We start from the raw sequence: 20,324 nt of genomic DNA, 5'->3' as shown, positions 1-20,324 counted from the left end.
ATAAAACATGTTGATATCCTATGGTTTGGGGCAGCTATTAATGTTTTTCTGTTTGTTTAAGAAGAACCGATTTATTTTCAAACTAATATGAAGTCAAATAACTTTGTCTTGTTTCTATGTCTTTTATAAAGTTGATTAAGGACAATGGAATGCACAGTTACATTGCAAGACTAGATATGACCATTAAGAATGACAAAATCATTAGTGTAAGATTGATTCTTTTTAAAAATTTTGTAGTAATAAAAAGAGTGGTGGACAGGGGAGCCCGGCGTGCTGTAGTCCACAGGGTTACAAAGAGCTGGACATGACTTAGCGACTGAACAAGAAGAAGAAATACACTGTAGGGCATGTATTACCATCCTTGTAAAAGCTGTGAGAAACTATGAATGAGTAAATCTACATTTGTTAGCTAATGGTATGATACAACCACACACTTATCAAAATAAAAATGAAGTCCATATACATACAAAATCTAGTCTTTATCATTAGCATCGAGAGAAACTATAGACCCCAAATGAAGTCCTGATGGTAACACTCTTAAAACAATAACATTTTAAGTGCTATTACAAACCCATTTGATATTCACTTTAATTGCCACAATGCTGATAAATATACTTTGTATTCAAACACATGTCACAAGTACTACCACAGCAGTTTCAAGAACAAGTAAATGGATGTTTAAAATTGCATGTTACCAGGAAAGAGGGGGAGAAAAGCAATCACAGCAAACATTAGCTCCTTAAAACAGCAAATTAAAGATTTATATTAAATCATGTTCCGTCCCACTTAGATACAGGGATCAAACCCAGGTCTCCTGCATTGCTGGCAGATTCTTTACCATCTAAGCCACCAGGAAAGCCCCATGACACATATAGAATACAATAATACAGGAAAACTTGATGTATCAACCACGCCTTGTGGTCTCAGCTGGTTTCTACTGATTAATTAGCCTGGAAAGAAGAATTGGGATGTGAAAAATGACTCAGAAGGGGAGGCTGAAATTCACTGCACAATAGTTAGTTTCTGAAAAGGATTTTAAAAATACCGCTACGCCACTATATTTTAGCTGAAGGGACAGGTAGTTACATATGCCATTTTATTTCAATTGGTCAGACAAGTTCTACTGTTCCCTTTAACCTTGTCCTACATGCAGGACTGCCACCTTAAAATCCAACATGAGAGACCTCACGCCGTGAACCCAAGATGGCATTTTTCAGTGTATGGTCACAGAATGTTTGTTAAAAGCAAACATTCCTGTGCCTCAACCAGGTTCTACCAAGTCAGAATCACAGCAATGAGCATTGTGACAAGCAACATGCAAATTCTGACATTCACACTTGCTTAAAATCAACTGCCCGGGGAATTCTCTGCTTATCCAGTGGTTAAGAATCCTCCTTTCAATGCAGGGGACTTGAGTTCGACCCCTGGTCAGGAACTCATATCTCACACGCCACAGAGCAGCTAAGCCCGAGAGCCTCAACTGCGGAGCCCAAAGATCCCACATGACACAAGGGAGATGGCACAGGCTCGATGCAGACAAATAAACACTTAAACAAACAAACAAAGAGCTCTAAACTCTCTATTCTGTGTGCTATTTGTTTACCTGCAGACAGCTCTGGAATTCTTTCATCTGCCAAAGACATGAATTAGAAATGAATAACTCAAAGGGAATTACTTGAAGGTTCACAAGGAACTCTGGTAAATTTTTGCCCAAAACAACTACCAGAAGCATAGACACACTCACTCACACACACACACACACTCACACACACACTCATACACACACACACACACACTCATACACACACACTCACACACACACTCACTCACACACACACTCACACACACACACACTCACACACACACGCATAGAAAATTGAAAACAAATCTATAGAAACAGTGGAATTTTTTAAAATCATGCATTCTTAGCTTCCTTTCCCAGAAAACCAAGTGGTTGCATTTTACTTTCAGAGCTGCCTGCACTTTGCAGACTGGACTATTAGGGTAATTAACCACACCACTGGACTTTTTTTTTTTTTCCTGTGTATTCTTGCCACCTTTTCTTAATATCTTCTGCTTCTGTTAGGTCCATTCCATTGCTGTCCTTTATTGTGCCCATCTTTGCATAAAATGTTCCCTTGGTATCTCTCATTTTCTTGAAGACATCTCTAGCCTTTCCCGTTCTATTGTTTTCCTCTATTTCTTTGCATTGATCACGGAGGAAGGCTTTCTTATCTCTTCTTGCTATTCTTTGGAACTCTGCATTCAGATGGGTGTATCTTTCCTTTTCTCCTTTGCCTCTGGCTTCTCTTCTTTTCTAAGCTATTTGTAAGACCTCCTCAGACAACCATTTTGCCTTTTCGCATTTCTTTTCTTGGGGATGTCTTGATCACTGCCTCCTGTACAATGTCATGAACCTCCGCTCATAGTTCTTCAGGCACTTCTATCAGGTCTAATGCCTTGAATCTATTTGTCACTTCCACTGTATAATCATAAGGGATTTGATTTAGGTCATACCTGGTCTAGTGGTTTTCCCTACTTTCTTCAATTTAAGTCTGAATTTTGCAATAAGGAGTTCATGATCTGAGTCAGCTTCCAGTCTCATTTTTGCTGACTATAGACAGCTTCTCCATCTTTGGCTGCAAAGAATATAATCAATCTCATTTTGGTATTGACCATCTGGTGATGTCCATGTGTCGAGTCTTCTCTTGTGTTGCTGGAAGAGGGTGTTTGCTATGACCAGTGTGTTCTCTTTGCAAAACTCTGTTAGCCTTTGCCCTGCTTCATTTTGTACTCCAAGGCCAAATTTTCCTGTTACTGCAGGTATCTTGACTTCCTATTTTTGCATTCCAGTCCCCTATGATGAAAAGGACATCACTATGAACAAAGCTAGTGGAGGTGACAGAATTCCAGTTGAGCTATTTCAAATCCTAAAAGATGATGCTATTAAAGTGCTGCACTCAATATGCCAGCACATTTGGAAAACTCAGCAGTGGCCACAGAACTGAAAAGGTCAGTTTTCATTTCAATTCCAAAGAAAGGCAAAGCCGAAGAATGTTCAAACTACCGCACAATTGCACTCAACTCAAACGCTAGCAAAGTAATGCTCAAAATTCTCCAAGCCAGACTTCAACAGTACATGAACCATGAACTTCCAGATGTTCAAGTTGGATTTAGAAAAGGCAGAGGAACCAGAGATCAAATTGCCAACATCTGCTGGATCATTGAAAAAGCAAGAGAGTTTCAGAAAAACATCTACTTCTGCTTTATTGACTATGCCAAAGCCTTTGACTGTGTGGATCACAACAAACTGTGGAAAATTCTTCAAGAGATGGGAATATCAGACCACCTTACCTGCCTCCTGAGAAATCTGAATGCAGGTCAAGAAGCAACAGTTAAAACTGGACATGGAACAACAGGCCGGTTCCAAATCGGGAAAGGGGAACATCAAGGCTGTATATTGTCACCCTGCTTATTTAACTTCTATGCAGAGGACATCATGCAACATGCCAGGCTGGATGAAGCACAAGCTGGAATCAAGATTGCCAGGAGAAATGTCAATAACTTCAGATATGCAGATAACACCACCCTTATGGCAGAAAGAGAAGAACTGAAGAGCCTCTTGGTGAAAGCGCAAGAGGAGAGTGGAGAAGTTGGCTTAAATCTCAACATTCAGAAAACTAAGATCATGGCATTCGGTCCCATCATTTCATGGCAAATAGATGGGGACACAATGAAAACACTGAGAGACTTTATTTTTTGGGACTCCAAAATCACTGCAGATGGTGACAGCAGCCATGAAATTAAAAGACTCTTGCTCCTTGGAAGAAAAGCTATGACCAACCTAGAGAGCATACTAAGAAGCAGAGACATTACTTTACAGACAAACATCCATCTAGTCAAAGCTATGGTTTTTCCAGTAGTCATATATGGATGTGAGAGCTGGACTATAAAGAAAGCTGAGCACTGAAGAATTGATGCTTTTGAACTGTGGTGTTGGAGAAGACTCTTGAGAGTCCCTTGGACTGCAAGGAGATCCAACCAGTCCATCCTAAAGGAGATCAGCCCTGGGATTTCTTTGGAGGGAATGATGCTAAAGCTGAAACTCCAGTACTTTGGCCACCTCATGCAAAGAGTTGACTCATTGGAAAAGACTCTGATGCTGGGAGGGATTGGGGGCAGGAGGAGAAGGGGACAACAGAGAATGAGATGGCTGGATGGCATCACTCACTCGATGGACGTGAGTCTGAGTGAACTCTGGGAGTTGGTGATGGACAGGGAGGCCTGGCGTGCTGCGATTCATGGGGTCGCAAAGAGTTGGACATGATTGAGCAACTGAACTGAACTGAAGGAGGATTATCCTGGAGAAGGAAATGGCACCTCACTCCAGTATCCTTGCCTGGAGAATGCCACAGACAGAGGGCTACAGTCCACAGGGTTGTGAAGAGTCGGACACAACTGAGTGACTGAACACAGCAGGGAGGACATCCACGGCTGCTAACACAGCCACACGTGAACTGAGAAGCCTGAGAGCGGAAGGCCACACACAGCACTACGGTGAAATGGACACAAACCAGACATGAACTTCATCAAGCGTCCCCACCTGGCAACTTCTAGAAAACAGAGGAAAGGGGAACATGTTAAACGGCACCACAGGGAAATAATCAGCAAAATCCACATTGTGGAAAACCATATACATCATACAATCTAGTTTTTCAACAGGTAAGCAATAAATTACAAAGGGAAGACACACACACACGGAACTCTATATTAAAAGAGATGACTTGAACTTGCCTTTCATGGGGTCTTCCTATTTCAGGAAGGCTTCCCAGGTGGCATAGCGATAAAGAACCTGCCTGCCAATGGAGGAGACGCAGGGTCGATCCCTGGGTCGGGAAGATCCCCTGGAAGGAGATGGCAACCCACTCCAGTACTCTTGCCTGGAAAATCCCATGGACAGAGAAGCTCCGAGGGCTACAGGCCAAGGGGTCGGAAAGAGTCAGCCGTGACTGAGCACAACACACATTTCAGGAAACGCCAGCTTCATTCCTCTAGTTCTCAAGACAAAAGCTATGGAAACGCCTTTAACTCTTTCCTTTCCTCCAACTCAGCAAGCATCCAGTCAGTAACTCTGAGTACCCCTCACACGACCCTTCACTGATGCTCTGGTCAAATCCCCCAGCCTCCCTTGCCTGCTTCCCACAGGAACCTCAAACAAGCCCCTTCTTTCCACCCTCATACCCTGATGCCTACCATGAACACAGGAGCCGGGCTGGGCCTTCTCAGATACACCATTCAAGGTCTTCACGTGGCATCAGGCCTTGTCCACAATTCAAGCAGCCGAAGGCCCTCTAAGTCTGGGCTCCTCCTCGCCGCCCTGCTAATCTCCCTGTTGCTTCTTGGACTCTGACCACACTGACCTCCCAGCGTTCCTCAAACAGATCAGGTGGCCCCTCCTTGGAGACTCACACTCGCTCGCTCTTGAGTCTAGAGTCTTCTTTCCTCTGGTCTCCTCACCCCTCCTTCCCCTGCAGATTTGAGCTTCGGAGCCAACCCTTCGCCGAGTCCCACCTACACCGCAGCTGCTCTCAATCTATCAGCCCAGCTCTGCACGTGTAAATTATTTCTTAATATCAGTCTCCCCTCCTTAGAAGGGAAGAAAGCAGGGATTGTTTTTAATGCGATATATGCACAGTGCTTAGAACGGTAACTGGCTCATAGTAGGGCTTCAAAAACAGTAGCTGAATAGAAGCATGAAGTAATAAAAATAAATAGCATACAAACACCGGATCTAGGACCCTCTTACAATCACTTTGGTTCAAGCTCTGCTGAGTCTATCCTGACAGACTCTGGACAGGGCCCTTCCTTCCTCAGAGCCAGAATTTCCCTTCATCTCTTACAACATGCCTCTCTATCAGAATATCCTGCAGCTCGCTGTTCTTAAATCCATGAAACCAAGTTCAGTTATGGTGCCCCCGTATTTTCCATATGATAGTGAGTTTCCCAGTTTTATCTTTGGCCTGATCAGAACTGCCTTTCATTAGCTCCTCTGATGCAGCAAGAAAAGCCTCAATATATTGTGGTAATTCAGACATGATTCTGAAGACAAACTGATGGTTATTTACATCCAGGCCAGCAGAATAACCTTTACCTAAGGAAAAGTTCATGAAATGAATTAGGCTGGATTAGGTAATCCATAAATCTGCCTCTGTAATAGGTCTGCTTCTTTTACTTTAGCCTTTGTTCTCTATTGCTTTTGCGACAAGTTAGTCATTAAAGGGATGTTGCCTATAGCTTAAAATATATAAGCTTAAAATATATAAGTTCCTAGCGGCTCCTCTCTGGGAACCCTTCCCCCGATGTGCCTGAAGATTAAACTACAATACCTTTATTCAGTTCACCTGGGAATGGCTGACAGCAAGAAGAATTTAACACACTCCCTCGCGGTGTCAGGCCTAAACCAGGGCATCTTTGCAACCACTTTCACTGGTCTTCTTACTTCGGCTCCTCAGCCCGCTTTTTCTTTGTTCTATAATAAATAAAAAAAATAAACAAATGCAGACCCCAGTAAGATGCTTCTCTACAACCCTTGTCTGCCATCTGCTCGGACTCCTGGCTTTCTGTTTGTTTGTTTTTTAAATACTGTTATTTAGTTATTTTTGGCTGTGCTGGGTTTCCATTGCTGCTCGGCCTTTTCCCTAACTGCGGCAGGCAGGGGCTACTCGTCGCAGTGGTCTCTCTTGTGGAGCACGGGCTCTGGGGCGTGGGCTTCAGTTGCGGCTCCCAGGCTCTAGGGCACAGGCTCAATAACTATGTCACACAGGCTTAGCTGCTGCGCGGCATGTGGGATCTTCCCGGACCAGGAATCAAATCCATGTCTACAAGAGGCAAAGCGATAGATAAGAAGTGATTTACTACAATAGGACGCTTGTGAGGCTTACAGACAGGCGGGTGAGAGGAGGAGTTTCCTTGTCCCTACATGTCAAGCCAGGACTGTCACTGCGCAATGGAAATGAGTGAAAAGGCAGCGGCACATGACTGAAACGGTAAATCGTCTCACGTTTTAGTATATCACCTTTCCCTTATATGTTTGTTTTTAGTGTGCGCAGAGGAATCATTAATTTACTGAGCTCACGGGGCAGGATGTGGGTCTCAGGCCACAATTGTCTGATTGTTTTCGGGCATGTCTCATGCTGATGGTGCACAGTTTTGTTGCTGAACAAGCCTGCTTTCTTCAGTGATCAGTAACTTACAGGGGTCTCCCGTACTTTTTTCTTTACTAGAATCCCCTAGTGGAATCAACTATTTATTAATAATTACCTGGACTTCCCAAGTGGCGCTAGTGGTAAAGAACTCGCCTGCCAATGCAGGAGATGTAGGATACATGTGTTCAATCCTGGGTTGGGAACATCTCCTGGAGAAGGAAAAGGCAACCCACTCCCGTATTCTTGCCTGGGAAACTCCACAGACAGAGAAGCCTGGCGGGTTACAGTCCACGGGGTCATAAGGTGTCGGACGCGACTGAGCACGCGCACGAACGATGACAAAACAATGACCTCATCCCTTACTCTGTCCCTATCACTTCCTTCCTGCCTGCCTTCCTCCCTTCCTTTCTCTCTCTTTCTAAAAACAAATCCTTCAGTCTTGTCCTATAGCAGTGTTCCAGACCTTTCTTTCTTGAACTCATGATGGAAGCGCATTCTAACCTGACCCTCCTTTAAAGTATCATAACCCCCTTTTTAATACACACAACATAATGTTAAGAAAGGCAAACATTAAGCAAGGGGAAAAAATGGTTACTATTATGGTCTCTGTCAATAACTTTAAAAACACTAACCAATTTTTTACTATTGATGAATATTTAGGTCCCGGTTTCTTCTTGGCCCTAAACTCTAGTTCCAACAATCTCACCACACACAGTACAGCATCAAAACCCTGTGCATTGTCTCTTTGTATCTGTTTTATAGCTGTTCATTCATTCATTCAACAAATATTACTGTGTACCTACTATATGACTGATACAGATCTAGGCTCCAGGGAAACCACAGCAAAAAAAAAAAAATTCATAAATTTTTGCAGCGTATATCCTTACATTCTAGTGCGGAAAATTAAACAAGAGAACGGATAACAAGCAAAATTAAAATAAAATGTGTATTTAGAAAGTGATAATGGTGAGAAGAAAAACTAAATGAGGAAAAGTGAAAGTGAAGTCACTCAGTCATGTCTGACTCTTTGCGACCCCATGGACTGTAGCCCACCAGGCTCCTCTGTCCATGGGATTCTCCAGGCAAGAATACTGGAGTGGGTTGCCATTTCCTTCGGGAAGACCTAATTCCCTGACCAGGGATCAAGGCTGGGTCCCAACAGTGAAAGCACCAAGTCCTAACCACTGGACCACTAGGGAATTCCCTGTATTTTCAAACATAGAGGAAACCATAAAGGCCCTGAGCAAGTGACATTTGAATAAATAAGATGGTTATCCAGCAAGCCATGTGGATGTGGGGGGAAAGTAACCCAGAGAGAAGAAATGCAAATATTCTAAATCTGGAATACTCCAGTTATCACTTGGGTACATAAGGAGGCCAGTGAGTGAGGAAGGAGAGAGGAGCAGAAGCTGAAGGCAGAGATATGATGGAGATTAATGGGACATGACCTCACAGTGAGCTGGAAATCCACTGGCATCAGAAGGTTTGGAGCAAGTTCGTTTGCTTTTACTGATTCTTTGACATACTATTTTTTGCTTCAGTCAAATTATACTTCAGATGGGTTTGAAAACTAACATGTGTGTGTGCATATATATAAACACATACATATTTTATATGTATCTTCATAGAGATCTAAAACTTTTTCAAGTGTCAGGGCATTCTAAAAGGTAATATATAAGCTCTATGTCAATAACATAAGACAATTACTATTGATGCATCTTGAAAATGATTGTGTGTGTGTGTTTCTGTTTCCCAAGAAAGAAAGAAGAAAGTAAAGTCACTCAGTCATGTCTGACTCTTTGCAACCCCATGGACTATAGCCTACCAGGCTCCTCCATCCATGGGATCTTCCAGGCAAGAATACTGGAGTGGGTTGCCATTTAGGGATCAAACCCATGGCCCCTGCATTGGTGCATTCAAAGTGTGGAGTCTTAACCACTGGACCACCGAGGAAGCCCCAAGACACCAAAAATTAATATCCCCCTTTAAAACAAGACTGTTACCATGTAGGTACATCTTCAATAAATTTGTAATCTATTAAAATGCCATTCTATAGGAATACTAAAAAGGAAGCCTTGATGATGCACTGACTACTTTTGGACACTTTTTTCTTTCCTTTATTATGCTTCCATGAAGGGGAGAGTGATGGATTTAGGGGGCTGGTTTAATATCAGTATATGGGAGTCAAGTGATATAAGGGTGCTGACTGAATCAATGGGGTCCCTGATTTGTGGTGACTGACTTAACAATAGGAGTTATGTGACCCACAGGGCCAGCTGGATCAGCGGGAGGGCCCCCCATCTTACAGGGGATAGCAGCCTTGCAGGTGGGAGAAGGTGGTGGACTAGGGAAGCTGGTAATACACAGGCTTGGGTTGTCTCAGCTATTTGAGCTCCCTAGGTCTGCCACAACGAACTGGCACAAACCAGGTGGCTTAACACAACCAAACCATATTCTCTCACAGTTCTGGAGACTGCTGCTGCTGCTGCTGCTGCTAAGTCGCTTCAGTCGTGTCCGACTCTGTGCGGCCCCATAGATGGCAGCCCACTAGGCTCCTCTGTCCCTGGGATTCTCCAGGCAAGAATACTGGAGTGGGTTGCCATTTCCTTCTCCAATGCATGAAAGTGAAAAGTGAAAGTGAAGTCGCTTAGTCGTGCCTGACTTTAAGCGACCCCATGGACTGCAGCCTACCAGGCTCCTCTGTCCATGGGATTTTCCAGGCAAGAGTACTGGAGTGGGGTGCCATTGCCTTCTCCGGTTCTGGAGACTAGAAGTCTAAAATCCAGGTGCTAGCAAGGCTCACGCCTCAAGAGTACAAGCTGTTCCATGCCTCTCTTACCTTGTGGTGTTGCTGGCAACCCTGTGTTTCTCGGCTTGTAGATACAGCGTTCCAATCTCCGCCTCTGTGGTCACAGGGCATTCTTCCCTGTGTCTTCCTCTCTTCTAAAGACAGTAGTCAGATTACAGCCCACCCTAATGACCTCATCTTAATTTGATTACAGTTGACCCATTTCCAAATATATTCACATTCACAGGTGCTGGGGATTAGGCATGAGACTCAAGAGATGTGGGTTGGATCCCTGGGTGGGGAAGATTCTCCTGGAGTAGGGAATGGCAACCCACTCCAGAATTCTTGCCCGGAGAATCCTATGGACAGAGGAGCCTGGCTGGAACAGCCTATGGGACCTCAAAGTGTTGGACACAATTGAGCAACTAAGCACATATATCTTTTGAAAATTAAATTATTTTTGTCCCTGTCACATGGCATGCCAGTCTTAAGTTTCCCAGCCAAGAATCAAGCCTGTGCCCTCCATGCTGTGGAAGCAGAGTCTTAACCACTAGACGACCAGGAAATTCCCAACGACAGTTTGTTTTCAGAGAAATGTACTACTTCTTAAGTGAAAACATTTTAGCAGTATTTAAGTGTATGGAAAAGTGGAAGTAATGTCAATCCTGAGTATCTCAGTGGGGTGATGATGGATGACATTTTCTTCTGATTATACTTTCTAAATTTCCTACAATGTGCATGTAACCATCTGGGCCATCTGAGCTGCCAGAAGCCCTAACCTCCCTCCCCAGCCCTCAACTCCAACTCCGCTTTCTTACTGAGCCTGCAGATCTCTAGCGCCCTCTCCTATCTGCATCTCTCCATTTTGTGCTTCTAGGAGGTGCAGGTCAGTCTCCTGGGGGTTTTGTTAAAAATGTAGATTCTGATTCAATGGGTGTGGGGCAGAGAACCTGGGATTAGGCATTTTAAACAATTCTTAAGGGAAACTGATGCTGGACCCCACCAAGTAACAGGGGTTGAAACTCACTACAACAGTGATCACAGTCAGCCTTGGATATATCGGTGCAGGAGTGCTCCTGCGAAAGCCTAAACCTAACGCGGAAAACCGACCACCGCCAGGAAGACTGCGGCGGTCCCGCTCTTCGAGGCCATCCCGGAGCCGCAATTGGCCGTCCCACTCACGTGGTGCGGCGCTCACGTGAGGCCGCCGTCCAATCGTCGCGCGCCTCCGGCCCAGCCGCTGGCTGGCACCCCGAGAGGTGGCTGCGAGCGCCATGGCGGGAAGACCGCTGCCCGGAGGCGGAGGGGTGTGCGCCGCCGCCTACCCTAACACTTCTGCCGGATTCCCCCCGCACCTCCAGGCCGGCGCGATGCGGCGCCGCTTTTGGGGCGTGTTCAACTGCCTGTGCGCCGGCGCGTTCGGGGCCTTGGCCGCCGCCTCCGCCAAGCTGGCCTTCGGCAGAGAGGTCGAGCCGGGGGCGCTGCTGCGGTGGGCCGGCGGGAGGGGCCAGGCGGAGGAGGGGCGCTGCGGGGCTCCGGGGCGGGGCGGGGCTAGCGGCGCTGGGGCCGTCCGACCCCCGCGGGTCTGTTTTGAGGGGTGGGTTGGGGGGCCCATCCGTAACCGGGCGCTGCAGAACAGCGGGGGCAGAAGAGCATACCTCGACTCGGAATCACGCCCAGCCCTCGTCCAATGTAGGTGGTAAGAGACGTTGGGGACTGAGGCCTGTTACCTTACCAGGGACCCCAAAAATCTGCCCTCCGACTGGGCTAGTTCACTCTCGGGGAAGACGCACACCTCCTACATCCACTCTCTACCTTTCATTTTAAGCCCTTTGTGCCTGAGCATTTCTCTCCAGGTGACTCTTAAGGTGAGAAGCCTGTTGTCCAACTCCGTCTTTAACGGGTGTTTTGACTGGTCAACCCACCTGCCAGGAAACTTGGGAATTTGGGATGTCCTATAAAAGGAAGATTGAGACAACCGTTCTGGATATTTCCCCAATGCTGAGAACTCTTGAACTGCCTCCCCACGTCTGCTAAGGTCCCATCTCAAGTCAAATAGGCCAGGTTCTGCTTGGTAGAGTTTTCATTGCAGCTGCTGCAACTCAGGGTTAGTCCTCAACTGAGACAGTAGACAGTCTGGTTCTTTAGGTTTAAGCCTGTTAAGGGCTAATCCAGTGGGCACTGCCATGCTTGAGGTTGGTATCCTGACGTGTATAATTCTCATTGGAGTAAGTGGTCCAAAGTAAGATGAGTAACCATGAGCCATGAGGTTTTCTTGTTTTCTCAGTTGTGCAGCAGACCTTCATAAGCCTTTACATAAGTAGGCTGCCGCTGGCACATAATGGGGCTTCTGTGTAATTATACAGAGACACTCCTTCCTCAAGACACCATATATTCAGCTGCTGGAAAACTGTCAGGAGAAAGAAGAGGAGGTGTAGATGGGTGCCATCCCCAGGGGAAGCGGCTCTCTGCACGCAGGTTAATAACTCAAAACCAAGTAAGGGGTCCGCATGTCCTTTGTGTAGGAGGCTTCTAAAGATCCTCTGTTCTCTCAGTACTCTCCTGAAACAAACGAATGAATGAAATCTGCATGTTCTCCAAGAGACACCTGGGATCACTAGTCAGACACTCTCAGGTGTGGTTTCCCATGCTGTGTCCTAGTTCAGAGCATGGAGTCCCACTGCCTGGGCCTGAATCCTGGTGGCTCCCCCAAGCTGTGGCACTTCAGGCAAGCTCCTTAATGCCTCAGGTTCCTTATCTGTAAAATGAAGTTAAGGAATAAATAAAAATGTAACACTTAGCCCAGGGCCTGCTACCGAGTAAAAGCTCAAGAATGCCTGGTGGGACCTGGCTGAGTGGCTTATAGGCTGCATCGGACAGCAGGGAGACCACCAATTCCTGTGTTACCTGATTCTGGCATGTGAGGACCCTGCCCCTCATTTACTCAGACTGGGGTAACTACTTGGCCCACTAGGACTGAACTTCCCCCGCTGTGCTGGTCACTGTAGGGCCATAACAGACTGGTGTTCAATAGGAGATAACGGGATATGAATTAGCACTTTACTTCTGCCCAAGGTCACATGGTTAGTACAATGGCCAAATAAATGTCTTCTCTGAGTTTGTTTCAGCTGTTAAATGAGTGTGCCACTGGCTGAGGGTTAAGTGAAGTCCTATGCAAGAAAGCTCTGAGGACCCCCAGGCTGTGGTGGCCTGGCTGCCAGCAGTGACTGTGACCCTGGGTGGCTGTAAGGGTGGCTGCTGGTCAAGCTTGTCCAGGGCTGACCATGGCTGCAGTGATCCTTTCTCCTGCAGGTGAACGTGGGCTTCTGCGTCTTAGGCATTATTATGATGGCTACCACCAATTCTCTGATGTGGACGTTCTTTAGCCGGGGCCTCAGTTTGTCTATGTCTTCAGCCATTGCATCTGTCACAGTGACTTTTTCAAACATCCTCAACTCGGTGAGTAGCCTGAGTGTATGGTTCCTCTGTCCCAAACCTGGGTTCTGGGTGGGTTGTCCTTGGGCAACACCTGCTTTCCCACCTAGGAGAAGGGACAGGAACCGAAGCAGAGGTTGGGCGGTATCTTGACTCCCTGTGGCTTCTCCTCCAACCTCTCAAACTTGGTGACCTTCTCAAGTTAGATGGCAAGGAAGTCCAGCTGTCGAAAGCCTATTTGTTTGCTGCTCCACAAGGATATGTGAACTCAGGCAGGAGACATGGAGGGTGGAGGTTCTTCCCTCCCAGTGGGGCTGAGCCAGTCAGCGTGCAGTCCAAGCAGGGCGGGCGTGCTGGGCTGGCTGTGTGCAGGGCCTGGCTGCTGGCCTCTGCTGGCCTCTCTTGTTCCCTCTGCTGGTCCAGTGCCATGAGGAGGTACCCGCCCCACTTCTACAGGTGAGACTTGTTGAAGATCACAGCTGGGTTTCAGGCCCAAGACTTCCAGCTCCAGACCTTTCTTCCTGCCCTGGGAGGCACTCGGCCACAGGGGAGTCAGGTGGTGCCCACCCACCCTGCAGGCACGTGTCCACCCAGCCTCACAGCTGTCTCTGTCCCACAGGCCTTCCTGGGTTTTGTGTTGTACGGAGAGTGCCAGGAGGTCTTGTGGTGGGGTGGAGTGTTCCTCATCCTCTGTGGACTCACCCTGATCCACAGGGAGCTCCCACCGCCCAGGAAGCCCCTTCCGCACAAGCAGCGGTAGCACCAGCCGGCTGGGCAGACCCGCTGGAAAGACAGTCATGGCGGCTCAGGCTCGGGCTGGCATGTGGGGACCGCAGCTCAGGGCGATCTGGGTGCTCAGCCTTCCGACCCTGGGCCAGAGGAGGATGCTGCCCAGGGAAGTGGGCCCATGACCAAGAAGCCTTGTGGGTGGACAGCTCCAGCTTCTGTCAGGGGAAGTACAGCTCGGCAGTGTTCTGCCCGAAGCCGCCGCCTCCATCCGTCTGCACTGTGCTGTTGATTCTCATGTTTCCTGGCCCACCCAGCAGGCCCCGGCAGGTGCAGGAGACCCTGGGGTTGGTCAGCTTCCTGTATGGACTTGAGACCACACTGTAACTGCAATCCTGTTGCCTAACGAAGGCCAGTCACGGGATTTTGGAATCAGGACTGGTTGGGCTTTTGGCTTCACATCGATGTCACCAGACCATCAGCCTCATGCTTCTGTATTAAAGCAAGAGAAGAAAAACTGGATTAATAAATGCTTTGTTTTCTAAGTTTAAGCTGCCAGGTGTGTGATCTCAATTCTGTCCTGATTTTTTTCCTTTCCTCATTTTTTTGGAGTAAGAGCAACTGGGGTGAGCTGTAGTTCTCGGAGGGAAGTTGAAATCCCATCCCCACTTCCAGGCCTGGGACTTGGCTACTCTCTGCCTGCCAGTTCCTTCCTGACTCTACCCAGGCAAGTGTTCTTCAAATTCAGGAGCATATCTGTCCATATCTCTTACAATATTTTATGTTATGTTATGGCTGCGCCACTTGGCCTCTGGGATTTTAGTTCCCTGAGCAGGGATTGAACCCTGGTCCTTGGCAGTGAGAGCACAGAGTCCTAACCACTGGACCACCCCCTGCCCCAGGGAAGTTGCCGTCTTGTCATTTTTGAGTCCTGATTGGACAGTCGCCCCCCGCCGCCGCCAGAAATCCACACACAAGCTGAAAAGTCATAGGCTGATGGTCTCACAAGAGAGCCTTAGCAACTATCGCTAACTTCGGTATAAGAGCAACTTTGCCTTTTAAAACCCTACCAGTGTGTCTCCATCTGTCATCTCTCTCCTGAGACTCCAAGAGGCAGAAGTTACAGCAAACATCATCCATTATGCAGACTGGTTTTGTTTTTTAATACTGAGAGGATTTAAATTCCAACTCGCCTACTGGTGGCAAAAAACAAGGAAGTCGTATCCTGCCAACACTTCCCTCACAGCTTACCCTGGTCGGGATGGTTCCCCAGCATTTATGATATGACATTACGGGCAGTTGACATTTCAGTCTTTTCCACCCACCCAGGTGCAATAACTACAGAAAACAAAAGCATTAAAAAAAAATAAAAATTATGGCTGAGGTATGGCTTCCTGCAGTCCCAGCACTGCTCTGACCTCGTGAGCCCACCCGCATGAGGGTGCTGAGTCACACTGCAGGGCCTCAAGGAGGCGGCGGGCGAGGACGCTCCAGTACTACACATGGACTCTGTGCCCTGAATTCCTTTCCTAGGGCAGAAACAAATGGCCACAAAATTGGTGGCTAACCCAATAGAAACGTATTCTTTCACAGTTCTGGAGGCTGGAAGTCTAAAACCAAGGCATGATCACTGCCAGGTCCTCTTGGGAGGCTCCTTGGAGCATCCTTTTGTGGCTCTTCCGGTTTTTAAGGCTCTTAAAGTGTGCCCTGGCTATGTCTGCATTACTTCAGTCTCTGCTGTGTCACCCAGCATCTCAGCTTTTGCTGCTTCACACTCCCTGAGGCATTTCAACTCCTTCCCATTTCATTTCAGAAAGGACAAAGTTCGTTGGAGTAAACAAGTAAATGAGGTCATGCAAATATGCTGGTCCTCATGAAAATCATTCCTGTCATTCCCTGCCGCGCCCCCGCCCCCCCCCCCCAACAATTTAGTCTCCACTGACAGCTCATGCTGGGGCTTCCCAGGTGGCTCAGTGGTAAAGAACCCACCTGCTAATGCACAAAATGTGGGTTCAGTCCCTGGGTTGGGAAGATCCCCTGGAGAAGGGCATGGCAACTCACTCAGGTATCCTTGCCTGGAGGATCCCATGGACAGAGAAGCCTGGCAAGCTACAGTGCATAGGGTCACAAAGAGTTGGGCACAACTGAGTGTGCATGCATGACTCATGTCTGAACCAACCTTCTCTGATGGTTTCACAGTCATTTCCCAACTTCAGCTCTCCCTCCACGCTTAACTGCTGGGCCCTGGTATTCTGTAACCAAAACCCTTCCCTCACCCCAGTCTATCATCTGTCTGTCTGATCTATCAACCATCTATCCATCTATGAAACAATCTCTCTGTGTGGGCTCAAGGATCTCATTTGTCCCCAGTGGTTTACGATTGTTCCTGTTCTTAACTGTTTGTGCTAGGACTGTCCCACATTTGCCCCATGGAAGTCCTGCACAGCTGGCTCAGGAAGTGAACATCTCTTTGATTCCTGTCTTAACTCTTGCCCCCCATGTCTGACCTCCCAACCCTTACTGTTCCAAACCTCTCGTGGAGACCTTGCAGGACCCCACCCCCTACCACTAGGCCATGTAGCTTCCTCCTGAGACTGGTCTGCCTGTGTCCAAGGGTGGATGATAACCCCCATGTGCACGTGTGTCCCTGCTTCAGAGGACTTGGTTTTCACGGTTTGTGAGTTAATACAAATGAACATTTCCTAAGTAGCTACCACTTGATAGTTACAAGGAATCTATGCACAGAGAAAATGGGGGCCAAAGAGACTACTAGTCCAGAAGCGTGGGGTCCATCACAGTCATGAATCAGGGGTGCTAGAAGTAGCACTGGAAGTCTTTTATGATGGCAAAGATTTTGTCTCAAATGCCTACTCTAACCAGGTTTGTGGGTAGCCAGGGCAGTTGAGAATGGGCAGAAAGTCCTAAAGCTGGTGATGTCTCCATGGACTCAGGATGGGAGCCTGGATAACGCAATTGTTATTTCATCTTGAGCTCAGCTGCTTGTTTTCCAGAAAGAGGAAGAGACTTACCCAAAGTAACCCAGTTCTGTCCATCCAGATTTCATCTAATTCTGTGCTTGATGGTAACTCGTTTTGGGGGACTGTAGTAAATTACCACATCCCTTCTCTCTAGCTCTTTGGCAGCATCTGAAGAAACTGTGTCCTTGGATTCCAATACCTACTTGGACTCCCTATGTTTGATGATGACCCAATCATCAAAGGTTTCATCATTGCAGAAATTCTAGAGTCTGAAGAAATGACCACTTCTCAGGAATTTGTATCTTTCCAGTATGCTAAGCTCCCAGTAGAGGTGAGCCACTAGAGGCAGACAGGGCTCCTGCCTGGAGCTCAGTCTTGGCTTGGGGTGGGTCCCTAAGACCCCTGGGGGGTGCCCTGGTTGGCTTAGTCTTCAGGCCAGGTGTATTCCTAAGACAAATAACATTTTGCTTTTCCAAATTAGATTTTCTGAAGAAGTGATGCATCAATAGGCAATTTTTTTTAAGTTTTCGCTCAACTGAATCTTTAACATTTTAATTTTTGGAATAAGTAATTATTTGCACGTAGTACAAAATTCTAAAGATGCAAAAGTTACAGTGAAAAGCTTCTTAGCAACTCTTTCCTGCAGGTGCGCACCTCCTGCCCTCCCCGCACCCCCCACCCCACCCCACCCCCAAAGGTAGTGAGGGGTCTTTCACGACTTAAGCGTCAAGAGTTTCTCTTGGGGAATTTCACTCCCCACCCTCACCTAAGTGGCTTAGCAGAAAATTTCTCCCACCTCCTGAGAGGAGTTGGGGAAAACACACGTGTCTCCAGGCAGTCATGTCTCTAGGGATGTTTGAGGTACGTTGTAAACAGTAGGTGCTGCTGCTCACTTTGGCTAACTGAGACTGTGTAGGAACTTGAGCGCTGTACTTCTGGATCTTCTGATCTTTCAGAATAAGCTAGAGGAGCATGTCTGTTCTTCTACAGTGTGAAGGTCTTCTATAATAATTCAAGTTGTAAAAATTGGTGTGTGGATCAGACTCAGCAAGTTGGAGGCTGAAATTGTTTTCAGCTCATCGGTTTATACGCAGTGCCATTTATATGGCAGAAATACTACTGACACCCCCGCCCAGCCCTGGCAGCGTGTTCCAGCCCTAACGGCTGCAACTGACTCTCCAGCCTGGGTCTCATCCTTAGTAATCATCTACAGCTCCTAGGTACTTCTCACAGCACGCAGTGTGGACGCCCATGTGCCCTGCCCAGGACCAGCCAGGACCCTTCAAAGAGGCTGAGCTGAGGCTGGGACTCCCGGCTTCTCACACAGCGCCCCTCCCCTCTCCCGCAGCACTCCCCGCCAACTGAATGGTTGTGTGTCTTTGAATTTTCTAGGACAGTGAAGCCAGGGGAAACCCATCAGATTCCACATACAAGGCATCCTAACAAAACCTGGACTCAAGAAATTTTCATCAAGTTCCTGCTGAGAAGAAATTTCTCATCAGGTTCCTGCTGAGAAGACTGTTCTCATCACCAACTAGACTTTGCCTGATGCCCCGGAAGGAGGTGGCAGCTCTGACCGGTTCTGAGCCTTGGTTGAACATTTAAGCATTTCTTGCCTAGGGATTTTTGTTTGCGACCCCATGAACTCTAGCACCCCAGTCTTCCCTGTCCTTCATCATCTCCTGGAGTTTGCACAAACTCATGTCCATTTAATTGGTGATGCCATCCAACCATCTCATCCTCTGTCATACCCTTCTCCTCCTGCCTTCAATCTTTCCCAGCATCAGTCTTTTCCTATGAGTTGGCTCTTTGCATCAGGTAGCCAAAGTATTGGAGCTTCAGCATCAGTCCTTCCAATGAATATTCAGGGTTGATTTCCTTTAGGATTGACTGGTTAGGTCTCCTTGTTGTCCAAGGGAATCTCAAGAGTCTTCTCCAGCACCATAGTTTGAAAGCATCAATTCTTTGGTGCCCTTCTTTATGTCCAACTCTCACATCTATACATGACTACTGGAAAAACCGTAGCTTTGACTATACGGACCTTTGTCAGCAAAGTGATGTCTCTGCTTTTTAATATGCTGTCTACGTTTGTCATAGCTTTTCTTCCAAGGAAACCTTAGATATTAGCTTTCAGATAATTAGATTTTATTACTCATTAGATTTCAGATGATCAGGCTTGATTACTCATATGAGGGCAGATTCAAGAGCTAGCTGGGTGAAAGATAGCATTCAAAGGCCAACCAACCACAGCATCACAAGCACTGGGCCAGGTCACGTGGAATCACAGGGTCACCTTATTGACAGTAGAAATGCCCAGCCTGGGTCCCAGAGTCCTGCCCTGCCACCTTGAGTTTTGGACCACGGCTGTCTGTGATCAGAACCAAAGGCGTCCACAGCCCCAGAGGCCCTCCCTGGACCCTAGGCTATCAGAAGCCCAAAGCTGCTGCCCACTCGCCCCGTGAGAAGGGACCACCTCTTCAGTCCCAGTGCACATCAGCCCTGGAAGCAGCAGCTGACTGGAGCCTTCTGCCCACCCTGGCTGGGCCTGCTGAAGGTGTCTTCTCTCTCCGCTGTGTTTGCCTGAAGTCTGAGGACTTCTGCCCCTCACTCCCACCTCTCCTTCCTCCCAGAGGGGGCCCGAGGGCCAGCAGGGGGACAGGGCCTTTCCTACAGACCTCAGCAAACACCAAGCCCAGGCCCAAACCAGACGCAGGACTGAGGACCACGTGCTGTCTGCTTGCCTTTGACTTTTGACAACTTCAGGCAACTTGAAACTGTGATACCCGAAACCAAAATTCATGACCCCTGCCTGCGCTTCCTCACAGCTGGTGGGCCTTCAAGGCACCTGCAGTGCAGGGGCCATTTCCAGTCTTCCACGTGGAAGAAGCCCCAGCCCCCTGGTGATGGTGGTGGGTGAGCCAGTGGTCCCACCTACTTGATCATGGTAAGTTAAGATCAGGAAACTTCAAGGGGGCTGACACGGGGCAGGGGGAGGGACGGGGGAAGATGGTGAATGGCTCCACCCATCCTGGTGCAGGACCCTGCCTACCTGTTCCCGCCAAACAGCCTCTGGACTTTCTCCAAGGAAGCCACAGGCTCCTCACCTTGTTCTCATCCAGACATTTCACTCCCACTCTTAACACCCAAAACATCCCCCTCTACACCCCTGCTCCTCACGCCAGCCGGCCCATC

At 47.6% G+C, this 20,324-nt stretch overlaps 1 protein-coding gene across 4 annotated transcripts; it reads left to right on the top strand.

Annotated features, from left to right (window-relative positions):
* The first annotated feature begins 11,223 nt into the window (after positions 1-11,223).
* Positions 11,224-14,710, top strand: TMEM42 (transmembrane protein 42). 4 transcript variants are annotated; one of them, NM_001076298.2, is made up of 3 exons: positions 11,224-11,459; positions 13,306-13,452; positions 14,048-14,710. In NM_001076298.2, the coding sequence occupies exons 1-3, from the start codon at positions 11,268-11,270 to the stop codon at positions 14,186-14,188; spliced, it is 480 nt and encodes a 159-aa protein (NP_001069766.1). In that variant the 5' UTR covers positions 11,224-11,267; the 3' UTR covers positions 14,189-14,710. The 4 variants fall into 4 exon arrangements, with proteins under 4 accessions (NP_001069766.1, XP_010816232.1, XP_010816231.1 ...); XM_010817930.4 differs by having other exon boundaries at positions 11,229-11,459; positions 14,475-14,705; XM_010817929.4 differs by having other exon boundaries at positions 11,229-11,459; positions 14,472-14,705.
* Positions 14,711-20,324: the final 5,614 nt, after the last annotated feature.

This window comes from Bos taurus, chromosome 22 (assembly GCF_002263795.3).
Source record: "Bos taurus isolate L1 Dominette 01449 registration number 42190680 breed Hereford chromosome 22, ARS-UCD2.0, whole genome shotgun sequence".
NCBI classification, from domain to species: domain Eukaryota; kingdom Metazoa; phylum Chordata; class Mammalia; order Artiodactyla; family Bovidae; genus Bos; species Bos taurus.
Note: the sequence above shows the minus strand (reverse complement) of the source record. Positions and strands in the feature narration are given on the sequence as shown.

What these genes read in the sequence shown, in the direction of transcription:
- TMEM42 (XM_024982992.2), top strand. Translation starts at nt 11,268, where the DNA reads ATGGCGGGAAGACCGCTGCCCGGAGGCGGAGGGGTGTGCGCCGCCGCC. An exon ending in AGCTGGCCTTCGGCAGAGAG is followed by an intron (nt 11,460 to 13,305) that starts GTCGAGCCGGGG and finishes TTTCTCCTGCAG; the next exon opens with GTGAACGTGGGCTTCTGCGT. An exon ending in TTTCAAACATCCTCAACTCG is followed by an intron (nt 13,453 to 13,884) that starts GTGAGTAGCCTG and finishes CCACTTCTACAG; the next exon opens with GTGAGACTTGTTGAAGATCA.